At 37.6% G+C, this 15,823-nt stretch overlaps 1 protein-coding gene across 1 annotated transcript; it reads right to left on the reverse strand.

Annotated features, from left to right (window-relative positions):
* Positions 1-8,551: 8,551 nt before the first annotated feature.
* On the reverse strand, positions 8,552-10,654 carry LOC104119736 (nascent polypeptide-associated complex subunit beta-like). The gene is made up of 6 exons (XM_009631313.4): positions 10,512-10,654; positions 9,776-9,843; positions 9,392-9,540; positions 9,252-9,308; positions 8,948-8,986; positions 8,552-8,859 (listed from the first exon to the last, which is right to left on the reverse strand). The coding sequence occupies exons 2-6, from the start codon at positions 9,841-9,843 to the stop codon at positions 8,678-8,680; spliced, it is 495 nt and encodes a 164-aa protein (XP_009629608.1). The 5' UTR covers positions 10,512-10,654; the 3' UTR covers positions 8,552-8,677.
* Positions 10,655-15,823: the final 5,169 nt, after the last annotated feature.

A 15,823-nucleotide genomic window follows, 5' to 3' on the forward strand; every position in this document is an offset into this window, starting at 1 on the left:
ACTTGATGTTTTGGTATTGTTCGAGACTTTCATTGATTTTGTGATTATTCCTCCTTGTAATATTAATTGTTTTATTGAGAGGGTGTTTAGTTATACATACTAGTACTATTCGACAGTACTAACGTCCCTTTTGTCGGGGGCGCTGCATCTTTTAATGGATGCAGGTATACTTCTACATGATGATATGGATCTTTGGTAGGGATCTTCTGTGCATCAGATTATGGTGATCCTGCTACAATTCTAGCGGGCACTCGAGTCTAGTTGGTATTATGTACATAGGTATCTATTGTCATAGAAGCTCCATGTACGATGTGGGTCATGTACTTAAGTTTTGAGTTTCGTCATGTATTTATGGTCACAGATATTTATGAAGCTATGTACCCATCACGAGTGAAAAAAGAAAAGAAAAAAAATTATGAGCCATTGAGCCAAATGTATTCAATATGAAAGTCATGATCTAATTATGTTTTGATAAATCATGCATGAGTTATGATAAGAGGTTGATGTAACGTAGGCTTGCTCGACTGGGTTCACTCAGTTGAGCGTCGGTTGCGCTCCTCGAGTTTGGGGCGTGACAACTAGGCTCTATGTCTCAGCCATTCTAGGCTCGCTCATAGGCACTCGGCCACAGTAGGCTCGATATATAACTTACCACCTGATCAGAGGTTGCCCAATAGGGGCCTACCCACCAATTATAGCTCGATGGTGGTGAAAATACTGTAATACTGTATATATATAGACTCTCTGCTCTTTTGGCTAAAAGAAGACAATAATGAACTAAATATAAAGTCCCGATAAGGGAGAGTACTGTAACTTATGAGACTAGGATAATGTACATAAGTTCAGGAATACGAACTTCTCTTTATGTCTCGTTATCAAACTCATGTAGTTACGGGATCATGCCAAAATGAAGGAAAGGTTTAGTCTTAACATACCATAACTCCGTTGAGTCCTTAATACCTTCCAAGCAATTCTTCAAACAACTCAACTCAATCTACCACAACACAAGGAGATTCAAAATCAGTGTTGAGTAAAGGCTAAGTCTGCAACTTAAACTAGTAGCTCGTTACGTAAATTTGGGCAGCATCTCCCCTGTAACTAGGCCCTTCTCCAATACCATATACCAACAACAACAAGAACAACATGTATGCATCATATTCTAACCTTATCTCCATCTCAATATACCACAAAACAGCCCACACACCCTAATCACTTCATAAATAAAAACGACAACCAAAGTAGTGTCAAATAACCTAAAAAATGTAATGACGAATGACCAGCCCACCATTCTGTCATTATGTTGTGTTTCTACACACCTTGTCTCCTCCAAAACTCCATAAAACATCAGCACAAGAGGCCAACACGAGTGGACTACAAAACAGTCCATTAAAAGTGAAATAAATCGAACTCACGGCTTCCGATCACCGTCCCGTGAGTTCTAATAATTAGAAAATAAATTTATCAACCTTCGTTGACATTTAAAAGCTTAAATACTGAAAGTAGGCATTTTATTAACTATGAAGTACCTTCCTAAATTCAAACTACAAAGAAAAAGAGAGGCGATATAGTGATTCTTGATTTCGTACTCGGGATGTTATCTTCTTTGGAACCCTTGTAGATAGATTAAGGGTAAGTTTTTGGGGGCTCTCTGGTCGTGTTCTTGAAAAATTAAGAGAAAGACGATTTAAAACCCTATATATATCAACTTTTGAAAAATCAAAGAGGTGCTAACTTGGCACCCTAGCATTGGCCCTTCTTCTGATGCTTATATCTTTTTATACGGATGTTATATGAATAAACAGTTAAGAGAGTTAGAAACTACATTATAGGACCTTCAATTTGGTATATAATATGTCCCAAAAAGACCTCATATAGCACACGAAATGTATTGCTCAAAAAGCTTCAGTGACACACCTACTTGTCATCTATGCAGTTTGCGCAGTCTCGCAAAACTGCACATATCTCTCTACTCCAATGTCGTATCGACAAACGGTTTAATGCATTAGAAACTATACTCATAGATTGTTAATTTGATATATGGATAATCTCGTAATTCCTAGTAAATATGGAGAAATGCTTAGCTACATTTGACCTAATATTAAGCATATTTATGAATGTAACTTGTGATGATCTTTGCCAACTTTTGTTCCACAACTCGCTTGACTTCAAAACATAACACACGACTATCATAAGACAAAAATAACTCATTACATAACCTCCTTAGAATTTTGAGCAGCCTAGACTCACCCCAAAGTATATGTTATAACATTCCCAACTTGTCGACTTTCGACGAAACTTATTTTCTTCAATTGGTTTTGCTTCTAAGACTTCCAACCTTCTTGGTACTTGCAGTCCATGATCTTAAATATTTGTAACCTCCAAGTTAACATGATTAACTTACTGTATGTACTTTCAAAGATGATCTCATTTCAGAGCTTACATCAATTGACTTACAACGTACTCTCACGTACAAAACTATGGGGTGTAATACTGGGGGCCTCGGTTGAGTTTCGGATGGTTAACGAATCAAATTTTGACTTAGAACAAAGCTGAGAATTTCTTCCTATAGATGCAATCGCACCTGCGGAAATTATCACGCATGTGCGAGCTCGCAGAAGTGAGCCTGGCATCGCAGAAGCGTGAGGTCCGCAGAAGCGGATGAAGCCTCACAGAAGCGCCATAGTAGAAGCGACAAAATGGTCGCAGATGCGGCCTGGGCTAAGTAGGGACTGGACCGCAGAAGCAGACTTCTTGTCCGCAGAAGCGAAGGCAGTCGCAGGAGCGGTAGCTTCACCGCAAAAGCAGAACCGCAGATGCAGTTAAAATAAATTCCGCAGAAAAGGAACCTCTAGATAATGTACAAAAATAGAGGGGTCCGAGATTCTCATTTTTGGACATTTCAAACACGGGTTGAGGCGATTTTTCGGAGAGAATTCACGGGAAATCTTGAGGTAAGTCACTTATGATCATTGTTTGTCAATAATATTGAATTATCATCGATTATTCCGACTAGATTATGTGTTTTTGAGGTGTAATTCGAGGATTTGGGCCTAGGATTTGAAAATAAGATTTGAGGATTTGAAGTCGAGTTGATGTCGGAATTTGGTAAATTTGGTATGGTTGGACTCGTGGTTGAATGGGCATTCATATTTTGTAACTTTTGTTAGGCTCGGAGATGTGGGCCCCACTGACGATGTTTGAGTTAAATTTCGAATTTTGTTGGAAAATTAGTATTTTCATATGGAATTAATTCCTATAATTTGTATTGACTGAATCGAATTAATTATGACTAGATTCGAGGCGTTCGGAGGCAGATTCGTGAGGCAAGGGCATAATGGAATAAAGAATTACACGGTTTGAGGTAAGTAACACTTCTAAACTTTGTTCTGAGGATATGAATCCCTGAATTACGTGCTATGTGAATTGTATGGAGGTGACGCACATGCTAGGTGATGGGCGTGTGGGTGTGCACCATAGAAATTGTGACTTAATTGATTCTGTGGAGTTGCATAATCAAATACTCATGTCATTATCCACATATCCTCCACGTGTTAGAGGAAATTGAGCTGAGACTCATGATTAAAGATCATGTTTAGGCTATGTGCTGATATTTTGGGACCACTCACAGAGGTCTTATTTCTATTGAATTACTTGTTTAAATTTATAATTTTGTACTCAGTCACATCTATCATTTGCATATCATATCTTAGTCTCTGTTGTTATTCATTGATACACCATTTTATCATGTCGGGTTGATTTTCATGTCATTGAGAGCCCGAAAGGCTGGAGATTTTGAGTGTTATGGGATCGGGTTGCACGCCGCAGCATGTTTTATTTATTTATGTCTGGATCTGGCTATTATAGCGCTTGGGCTGAAGGAGCCCCTCCGGAGTCTGCACCCTCCACAGTGAGCGCGATTGATTTATATTGAGGGATGGATCTTCCCTGGACATGGATCTTGTCCGAATCATTTACATCTAGGGATGGGTCTTCCCCTAGGCTGGATTGGCCTTATACAGTACTGATTGACTGATAGTCAGCTGATGTGTATATATACGGGATGGATCTTCCCTAGGCTGGATTGGCCATATACAGTACTGAGTGATTGAGTATTTTGAGATTTGTGAGTGCACAAGGTTTTCTACAGAGGTGCATCACATACAACATGTACATTGGCATGTAGATATAGATATGTCACATTCCTCATATCATTCAGAATTTATCTATTTTTATTTGTACTGAGTTAACTGTTGAACTTGAAAGTATGCCTTCATTTTTGTACTGTTATTTCTATATTGGACTGTACCTGTTGAGCTTGTCACTACTTTCATGCCAAAGGTTAGTCTTGTTACTTATTGAGTACATGGGGTCGGTTGTACTCATACTACACTTTGTACTTCGTGTGCAGATCCAGGTACTTTCGGACACGGCGGTTGCTAGTTTTTGGAAGATTATCTGTTGGAGACTATCGAGGTAGCTGCTTGACGTCCGCAGACCTTGACTCTCTTTCCTTTCAGTTATTTGTACTCTTCTACATTTCCAGACAGTGTTTGTATTAGTCAGACTATGTTATCATTTAGATGCTCATGTACTCAGTGACCCCGGGTTTTGGGAGTGTATTTTATATCAGTATGTGTGGGGTTTTCTATTGAATTCAAATATTATGTTTTCAAATTTAAAAGATTATAGTGTTTTATTGAGGTTATCGGCTTGCCTAGTATTAAGATAGGCGCCATCACGACATATGAATTTTGGGTCGTGACATTATGCGACTGCATAATTGACCGTGGAATAGCCCTCAAAATTAAACTTCACCTGGTTCACTCTGCGGCGGATCTGCGACCGGCGGAATAGTTCTGCAGTCGCATAATAGACCACAGAAATGCCATGTTTTGCAAAACTCCCCACCAGCTCCACAATGCATTGTACAACCCAAAACGTTCGTACCCCTTCCAACACATTTGCCTACTTCAGCACCATAAAACCTTAAATTTATTGGAAAATTTTTACGGGGCCTTACAAAAATCATGTGGATTCTCTACTTCAGTGATTGCGGCTTCCTTGGTTCCTCACTGATCCGATTTTTGCTCAGTTTTTGCTTGGGTCGGTCACTGAGAAATTCCTTCAAGTGCTCAGCCTTGAGTAATTGAGCCACTTTGGCTCACAAATGCTTGCAGTCTCCAGTCAGGTGCCCATGAGTGTTGTGAAAATCACACCATAGGTCCTAGTTCCTTGTGTCTAGGGTGGAACGGATCTCCCTTAGAAATCTACCCTCCTTGATATCTTTCAAAGCTCTCACCAATTAAACGGGCCTGATGCTGAAATTATATTCAGACAACCTCAAGGGTCGGATCTCTCGGTGGTGGACTGGAGGGCCCTGCCATATCTCTCCTAACCATCCCCCATTTACTCCTAATGGGATCTGATCTCGAGCTCGGTCTATATTGTCTAGGGGACGAATAAAGTTCAAACCAGCCCCTCAAATTCCTTCACCCAGCTTTTGGTATGCCTTTTGGTCTTTCTTGGAAGCGATATCTCATTTAAAGTCGCATCTTGACTACATACTTGTGGTTCACTTTGTACCAAGTCTTGGCAGGGTATTCCCACAGGCTCTCGTTTAACTTCCATGAAGCGTCGAAGATGTTTGGGTTCAAACCATCGGTAGTGCTGCTACAGCCCAATCCTCCGATATTATGGGCAACATCATTCTTTCCCGTTGGAATTTCTCTACAAAGCTTTGAAACATATCGCCCTCACGTTGCTTTATTTTGAATATGTCTTCCTTGTGGGTTTGGAACTTCCGAGCCGCAGCATAGGCCTTCACAAAAATATCTACAAGTATAGCAAAAAATTAATAGAATGTTCAGGTAAAAGTGTATACCAAGTAAAAGCTCCCTTTGTAAGTGTTTGGCAAAACTTCTTGAGCATGACTAATTCGATCTCGGCCGGCTATAAGTCATTTCCATTGATGTTGGTCGTATAGGCTGCCACGTGCTCCTATGGATCTGTTGTCTCGTCATATCTTAGCACATCTGGCATTTTGAATCTTTTTGGGATAAGCTCCAGAGCCGCACTTGATTTAAATGGTAGCTTTGCATACCTTTTGGTGTTTATGCCCTTGACAACCAATGAGACCCCAGGTATCTAATCCATTTGGGCGTGTATCTTCTGCACAAAGTTGAGAAGCTCAGCCCTGTACGTTTTTTCTTACGTTTGTGCGGTCCCGGATCCACTCATTCTGATCCCCGAACCACAAGAGACCTTCGCTATGACCGTGTTAGTTGCAATACCTGCTAGGATCTCAGTCGATATGGGATGACAAGGCACGACCGCTCCGAGGAAAGTGTTGTTGGTAAAAGAGGCAATAGCGTTCTCCATACGCATCACAAACGTATTTTGTGCAGCCAGCATATTTTTCACCATCTTCTCGAGCCCGAAACCCTTCTTGTGGAAGTCGGGCCTGACCCGCTGCATGCAAAGGGGACTAGTTGTCCTCCTTCTCATGTCCCCCAAAGTGTTGCAAACCCTGCAGGCCCTCGGACACCCCTGGGCTTGGCAGGTTCACCAAAGGCCTTGGTATGACTTGTTGGCCATCTATGCATGGGTTTTCACGCTGAGTCTCCGATATGGCCAAAGTTAGATAGTAAGTAAGTTTTTGGTGGTTTAGAAAAGGGCTTAAAGCAAAAGGATCAAGACGATATCACAGCTGCATCTCCCCACAGACTGTGCCACATTGTTAGTCGGGAAAAATAGGTTATCCGCTTTAACAGTTATTTTGATAAAAGAAGGGATTAAAGGCAAGTGAATCGTGATTAATCTAAAACCCCTTATCTGCTAGTGTAATTTGTGTAACACGTATGAAACTAAGATTACAGTAATATCAACGAATCAACAAGACTAGAGTTCAAAAAAATAATGAGCTTTGTGTATTTGCTAGTATTCTCTGCTAGATATGATATAGAGAAAAAGAGATGTTTTTAGAGGAAGATGATAATGCCCCTTTAGCTTCTCTCAGAAGCTATCTATACAAAACAAGAAAGCACCTTTTTGTGACAAGACCCGTCGACAGTGCAAAAAAGATTATTTAAAAGGTGTATCTGGCTCGACATAGAGCTCGAGAATGGCTGATGTCAGAGGGTTGGTGAGAATGCGCTCCAGCTGGCACTGGGGTCAGGGCCAAAAGGAAGAGATCCGTTGGACCCGGTGCCATCGCCTGACCGGCCAATGATGGCCTTGTTCATTCCGAGATGGCACCGTTGTCTTGAGATACCGATGACAATGATCTAGAAGCCCCCAGCCACAATGCCCTCGAGTGCCTGACACCTAGCAGGCCAAGATTTCCACCCTCGTTGGTCCACCTAGCAAGTCCTAAATTTTACCCCATACAATGCTGAGGCTTCCAAATGGCAGATCTTGCCGAGCAGATGCTCCTAGTTGTGATGAAGCACTCAATATCTTTGTCCCTGTCACAAAGTTGAAGGGAACATAGTGGTTTTTTTACATCCCCAGTGCAGGAAAAGAAATTTCGATTGTTTTGAATATATGTATCATATATAGTTTTGAATTAGAGAGACATAACGAGGGAACAAGACGTGCAAGATAGCGTCTTGCTTTAGTAAATTAGTATGCTAGGTAATTATATACCTAACGGACTTTACTCTACAAGTTATCTTTCCTATACAATCTCGTTCAACGATTTGAATGCGGATAACATGTGGAATTGAGTTTGATTCTTGCAATTTGCAAATTTCCATTTAAATATTTGTTCTTATAATTTTATGGGCGAACTCCTAAAAAAGAACTCGTCAAGTCGTACTATAATCCTTTTATTAACCAGCTAACAGTAATTGTTTTCATTTTCTTGACTTTGAGTTGTACATACAACTTTGGTTGCACTTCTATTTCAGTTTGATACGTCCCTCCCTGACTCCCTCGATAAATGGTACATTTGACACCGGTACAGAAATTTCTTTTATCCCCTTTTTAAGACAACATGCCTTACTGATTATCTGATCGACATAATGATAATCTGTAAGCTGGCAAATGCCAACTTTAAGCACTTTTATCCTCACTACAAACTATTTAATTTTTGGTAACCAAAAAAGTATATAAAATTTATATATATATGATTTTTTTTACTATTATTTTAAAAACGGCTATACAGCATCATTTTACCTAAGATCTTAATAAGATTCTCGGGTCTTAACAGTTACTTTAGCCATATCGCCAACAGAATATTTGAAGTAACGTATTACCTATTGATAGTGTTCAAACTTTTCCAGCCAATGAAATCTTCTTCAATTTTTAATTCCTACATATGTGCAACTTCATTACTTATTGCAAAAGGAAAAAATGGAAGAAAGAACATGATTGTATACACGACGGCAAATTTTATTTTACTTTCTATGTGATGCAGCAAGAGCATAAAGACTAACTTTTTATGCGTGAAAGAAGTATGCTTCAAAAGGCTTCTCACCAAAGACTTGCTTAAATGCAATAGGAGTCTCTGCCGAGCTAATGCAGAGAATTAAGGATTAGAAGGCAGAGTAGCTTACTACAAAACCATTTTGATGATTTTTTTAGTTGTCACAATCAAAATCAAATATAACACTCAACTAAATTAAACGGATCTCAAAACGTCGAGACGGAGGGGTTGATACAAAATTCAATTAAAATTTTAGGAAGTGTGACCCTCCTCTGCAGCGGCTGCTTCAAAGGTTTGGCCAGCCACGAGTTCCGGCACCTCATCATCATCATCGTCCTGTGGTGCAGCAGCACCTTCAGGCGCCCCGGCAGCACTAGGTGCCTGCTTCTGGAACTGCTCTGCTAGCTTCTTCAAATTCTCCAAATTATCAGGGCCTGAAAACAGATTTTACAACAGTCAATAAATGCTATACTGCTTAATCTTTTGTGACGTCTGCATCTTAGGCATCATAAAGGACCATACCCAACTGGTGAATAATTTGAGGAAGAATATCCTGCAACTCTGAAATAGGAAAGAAATAAAGCTTAGAAACTCTTAAATGTTACAAAAACACAGAGAAAGAGGGAGAGTCAGTGTAGGTTCTTAAAACATATTCAAACAGCACAAGGGACAGATCAGGAAACACAAATATAATCAAATTATCAAGCTTCTTTTAGTATTGAAATGCCATGCTTCTTTTTGTTGGAGCATATAACTAGATACAACTCACAAGTAGTACCAGCTTCAAACTCATAATCAAGATGCAATCAAAGAGAAGAAAACATACTCTTGGTCTGAGGGGAACCACTAACAACCCAAGTGTTTGCAGCAATAGAAGCTTGAACTGAATAATAAAAACAAAAAGAAATAGTTAACGGGTAAGCGAGATGGATCAAAGAACACCTGCATAAAAGATTATATTTATACCTTTGGGGTTAATGAATTGGATAACTACATCCTCCTTAAAAATGTTAACCTCTTCAATAGCAGGAATAGCATTCACCCCTATTCTTTTGAGGGTGCTTTGAAGTCTCTTGTCGTCTGTTGTAGTTGTCTTGTGAACTGCCTTCTTCTTTCTGTAGAATAAGCAGACATTAAACGGAAATCAGAACAGATTACAGGGCACAGCCAAAGACCTAATTTTTTTCCTGCCATGGTCCCTATTGTATTTAGGCAACCAGCAATAATTGACCATATTCTCATTAGGAAACAGACTATTCATAATTATTTCAGTTATCAAACGTCACAAAAGAGCTATTTTATCCATTTATATCTAGTGGTAGTAACATCAAACATTCAAAGGAGACAAACCTTCGCATGGTTCCCTTACCACCAGTCCTTACCGAACCGGCCATTTTGCGTAGCTTTTCTACATTCATCTGTTCCAAGACAAATACAAAAATGTAACACCGAATGCTAAACAAAATTTACAAATTTGCAGAATATGATATTCAATAAAAACATTATAAAAATCACATCAAAATCACTTCCACATGAAAAGTAGTAGTAAAAAACAATCAAATGATTGAGTTCAAAGGCTGAAAGTCAAGCACATTTTTTACATGAACACTAAAATAATAGTAGGTAGCAAGCAAGTAAACAAAAACACCCTAAAGTATATTAGTAAGAGTAACAAAAAATGGCTACATAAAAAATAGCATCGTTGACTTATCTACATACTTCCAATAGTAAATTTCTACTTATTTATCCACAAAACAATGAATATTGCCATATTGGACATCAAACAGTTCAATCAATATACAAACCGCAACATTTTCATCAAGCTAAGGAAAAGAAAGCCCTAGACATGTGCCTATAACGCATCTATACCCAGATTCACCGCAAGTATTCCAACAGTATAGGCCATTTTCCAATCGGCTCATCCTTCAACATAAACACTCAACTAAACATAACAATCAAACGAATCGTTATACATATATACAGAAACATATTTGTACATAAAAAAAATTGAAGAATTTGAAGAAGCTATCAGCAAGTCTTGTGGTGTTGATTGGGTAGGTTGTAAGTAAGCAGAAATAGCTCTCACCTTTGTGAAGAATAGAGAACTAAAACCCTAGGCAGCAGTCAGTAGAGCAGATATATGAGCAGCAGAAGGATGAGTTTGGCTGGCTGCCGATAGCCTTTATCCTATTACCCCAACCCTATCAAACTCTTTACATTTCCATTCTCACCCTTTCCTTTTTTGACGCAATGACGTCTATACCCTCTCCTCTATTCACGCTTCAAAAAAAATTTAATCTTATCCACGGCTAACAAGTAAAAAATGAAACCAAATATTCCCTCCGCTTTTATTCAACTTAATATTCAATTTAGATGATATAATTTGACTTGATATAAAGTTTAAGGAAAAAAAAACGACTTGGTCTTAAAAGCTTAAGGGGTAAAAACTTTATGGGGTCATGATATTTGTGTGGCCATAAAAATTTCTCATTAAGAGTAAAGTGGGTAAAATAAAAAGTTTAAAGTTGAATTGTTTTCAAATATATTAATGTGTCATTCTTTTTGAAACGGACTAATAAGGTGTGTCATTTAAATTGAAACAGAGAGAGTACTATTTTCTTACTATTTTTATCGTAAACAATAAGATCTTTTATAATTAAAAATAATTTAATTTTAAAATTGCATTTTACCTTTAATGATATACATTTATAGTCATAAAATCTTTTAATATTTTTTCTTATGCTCCGTGTCTAATATAATACCGCCACATAATAAATTAGAAATGAGAAAAGCACTTTTATACGCTTGATTTATTTTATAAGTATCAACTTAAAAAGGATAAGTAAACTACTACCATTAATTAAATTATATAAATAAATAAAAATTCCTTACACTGCTAATGTAAATACGTAACTTGTATCTACTTTTTTGTAATTATTATTTTAGGGTGTAATTTTTATACAGAGACGGGGGTGAAAAGAGAGAAGTCAGCTACAAGTGTTGAGTGGAAGGTGAAGAGCTCAAAAGGGAAGGCTGCAGTTAGTGAACAAGATAAGTGTGGGGTGTACCCCAAGAAGGTTGAGAAGAAGCTATCTGCGTGGATGTGTGTACTAGTTCGGGCGAGAAGAATCGAGCCCAACTTTGATTCAGACCCCGACTAGAGAATCAGGGAAGTTTTCTCTACCTTATACTTTTTAATTGTGTGTCATGGGGACATGCCACAACTTAAAGTGTGGGGTGGGGGATATTGGTATGTTGTATGTATATCAGTTTTAGTTTGTTTTTGCTTTTTAATAGTTAGAAGAAAAAAATTCGAAAAAAAAATTTAAAATTTTTCGATTTTTTCCGACGATGGATATCATTTGACGGGTTTCTTGAGGGATTAAAGTCGAAATAAAAAGATAAAAAAAATTTCTCTTGTTAGGTAGTGTATTAGTTTCCCCTTAATTTTTCTTTGTGCCGCGGTTCTTTTCCAAGGGTTTTGATTGAACCCGGTGTAGTTAGTTTTTATTTTTTGTTAGGAATAAGAAGCCTTGTGTTGAGAGCTGAATTGAAGACAATGGATCTTAACTTTATTATACCTTGAGAATAGTGAGTGCTTTAGTTGCGACACTTAGGCTCAGTTTTTGACTCTTGTATAAGTACCTTAAAGTGTATGATCTTAACTTTGCTTAACTGCTTTGACTAGAGTGTCTTGATAGTTTAATCCGGAGTGAGTTATGTGCATTGCATTTGATGTCTAGAACTTGCCCCGTGTGTTTGCAAAGCGAAATAGTAGTTTTATTCAGTGTTGGAAGTGATATAGGCATTTCTTTGTTGAGCTAGTTATATGCTTTTACCCACCTAATTGTTATGTATCGCAGTTAACCCTTTTGATCCTGTAATCCCGTTTCTTTGGCACCCATATTACAAGCCTTGCCCATTTGTTTGAATTGACCATCTATTTGAACCTTGTACCTCTCATGAGAACTTGAATTTGTTATGAACTTTGTAAAAGTTGAAATGTGGGGTGGTTGGTTTGGATTTTGAGTAGAACTAATGAAATAAGGAGAAAGGTGCACTGTTTTGAGAAAAAAAAAAGTAAGAGCAACTTGAAAGAGAAAAGAAAAAAAATAGTTGTATTGTTGTGCAAAATATTCTTTGATAGTGGCAAGTCTTGATGTAATTATGCTTAAAGAAGTTGGGAGTTAATGTATATTGATGTGAAGGTGGAGTTATGGTTTGACATAAGTGTGGGGTTTTGAAAGGTTAATTGTATGTATTAAAGTACTTAGGGAGGTGTAGTAACTCTTATATCCAAATGTATCATACCCATCTTGCAGCCTACATTACAACCAATTAAAGTCCTACTTGATCCTTGAGTGAATGAGCTCGAATTAGTAGAGTAGTACACTACGGACAAGCCTATGGTTCATCTTTTTTGGCATATGAATGTTGTTTCTGAGAGTGAGCGAATTCTTTCTATTTTGAGTTCCTAAATGTTCTTAATTTCTATGGTATGTGGAACTACTCTCTATTGTTGTGTGAGGGCACTTGATTCATGAAGGAAAGGTAATGTCGTTGACCTTTAGGTTAGAGTTAGTGAGTGAGTTGTAAATAATGCGTGATACTTACGAGTCAAATGTTGAGGCTAGGATGTTACACTATTGTGCTTAATCTATTTTAAGGTATGATGAGTTATGAGAGTTGTGTAATGAGGTCGTGTCTATATAAAGTATAGTTTGATTGCTCGAGGACGAGCAATGTTTTAAGTGTGGGGTGTTGATGGTAGGCTATAATTGCATGTTTTAGTTGCTTATCGCACTCTAATTTACTGCACTTTAATTGAGTTGAGCTTTCAATCGCTAGTATTTTGCACTAACTGTGTGTTTTATGTCTTATAGGAGTGATTCTTAGTTATGTAGATATTGTGGAACTAATTCGAGTTAGTTGGAGCTTTGAAGTCTGAGTAAAAGCCCAAAAGAATAAGCCGGGATCGTGTTCGGGGGTCGAGGATCACTGCTGGACGTCAAAATTCAAGGAAGAATCAACTGCTGAAAAAATACACTAGTGCGACGTAGCAGTGTAAATATATGTCAGAAATTGGCAAAGTTCAGAGGCCACTCAGGTGCATGAGCGCGCACTGGGTGCGCAAGTTAGACAGAATACTGTCCAAAGTGTGCGGCCATATGCGCGAGCATATTCCCAGGTGCGCGGTTGCGCATGTCCTATTCCGGAAAGAGTCATATTTCGCGTAGGAAAAGGTGTTTTCGTTTGGGCCAAACCCTATTTGGTATATATACATGAAAAAATATTATTTTTGAGACTTTTGACACATCTAAGACCTAAGGAGTCTAAGGAGAAGTGGGAGAAGCAAGAGCACAAGGATTGCATCATTCAATCCTCACTCAAGACAAGAGTTTGGATCGTTTATGCTTTCTTTTAACTTAAACTTATTTGTGATGAATTACTCCATATCTATGGAGTAGTTTTCTTTAGGGTTTGATGGATTTGGTGTATTGATATTTGTTTGTGGATTATAACTCTAATTTTTATGTATTGAATAGTTTTGGATGATTTAATTGTTGCATCTATATTCACAAGTTCATGTAATCGAGAGAGACATAACTTGTGATATAGTTGCATTATCTTGTTATTTGAGTTCATTAATTCTTCTTAATAATTGAAAGAGGCTAATTGAATTATTGTTTAACCCTAGTTAGGAGGATAATCGAGAGAGGTTCTCCTAAAGACCACTCCACTACGAATTCTTGCATATCTTCACTAATCTTATATTGGTTCATATTATGAGGTTGAGACTTAATCGAGAGAGGAGTTTCTACTAAATGTTTGAACTAATAATTGATTGAATTTAAGAGACTCACTTGAATATTAGAAGTGAATTAACTAGAGTTAAATCCCAGACATTTATCTTGCACCTATCCAATCAATCCCTATTTTCTCCTATTGATATCTTCCTTGCTTACTTTTGTTCGAGTGTCATTCGTCAATTAGCTTTAGATTCTTAGTTAATTTTAGTTTTAAATCACATAAATCTAAATTGTTAATCATCTTGGATAGCAATCTAGCTACAAACTACAATAATACTGTTTAACTCCAATCCCTGTGGATACGATATTATATTATACTATATTCGACAAGCGAGCATATTTAAGTGTGTGTTTTGCGCTCGTCCGCTTCAACGGTCAATTTCTCATTTCCCCATGCCCAAGTAAAAAGCCTCACTGATTTCCCTCTGTTTTCTAAGATTTTCACTTGATTATGCTCACATCACTACCCCTTCGTCACTCTCCACTACTGAGTTAGAATTCTGTTGAGCCTAAGGCATTGAATGCCACTATAAATAGGAGTAGTAAATGCTCCCATAAAGAACAACCAACTGCATGTAACATCATCGAGCAACTTACAAAACAGTAGTCTAAAATTTCATGTGAGTTAAGAGGCTAGATTTTATTTTCTGATTGATTTCTATTCCTTCTATTTTTTGAGTTTCTTCACTGCTCAAGAGCTTGAAATCTTGGTCTTCATACGGCTAAGTTAGAAACCCTGTTTGGTCTGCTGCCCTAGAAAAGATTAGTGTACTTCCACCCTCCTTTTGTTTGCTTCATTCGAAAAACATGAACGAACTTCTATTTTCCTGTTAAGTGTTTTCATCTATAGTCTTTGCTGTTGGTCTATAATTGTTTATTTTAGTTCACCATGACTTTGTTATTGATCTGTGTTTTGCTATTATATTTTATTAGTGTTGATTAAGTTATCAGGTGCTCTTAATGACTTTGATTTCTGTTCTGTATCAAGCATGCCTATTAAACAACCTATGTGATTAAGCTACTTAATATACCTTAATGACCTTTTGTGTTTGCATAGGTTTCAGATTTACTTTTAATGATCCTACTATGATCCTTACCCCTGCCATGCTATTTTTTGCATTTTGTTGCTAAGGCTGTTGTCTAAATGCTAACAGTTTGACTCTTCATCACTTAACTAAAATATATGAGGTTTAAGTGTTTAAATGCCCTTCTTCCCATACATAAGTGCTTGTTAATCTTTAAGTATTCTTTGAATTATCACTATGAAAGCTTTATATCTATGTCTAATTATCGTTTGTATCTCTAAGTATGAAACAATCTTATAGGATGAACTTCTGTAAACATCAATGGTCATTCTGCACATGTTTTGTTATGGTCAGCCTACCTCTTATAAATTAGATTGTAGTTGTGTCTGTTGTATTTGAATGTTTAACTGTTCTATAAGTTGAATACAACTCCACCATGTCTAGTTAATAACCTTAGTGTGTACAACTGAGTTTAGTCTGCTTAGTATGATGTTTCCATGTTCTTAAACCCTTAATGATACTGACAATCTGATTTTGTAATGGTTAAAACTCGTCCTATCTTG

The sequence above is a fragment of the Nicotiana tomentosiformis genome, chromosome 8 (assembly GCF_000390325.3).
Source record: "Nicotiana tomentosiformis chromosome 8, ASM39032v3, whole genome shotgun sequence".
In the NCBI taxonomy this organism is placed as follows: domain Eukaryota; kingdom Viridiplantae; phylum Streptophyta; class Magnoliopsida; order Solanales; family Solanaceae; genus Nicotiana; species Nicotiana tomentosiformis.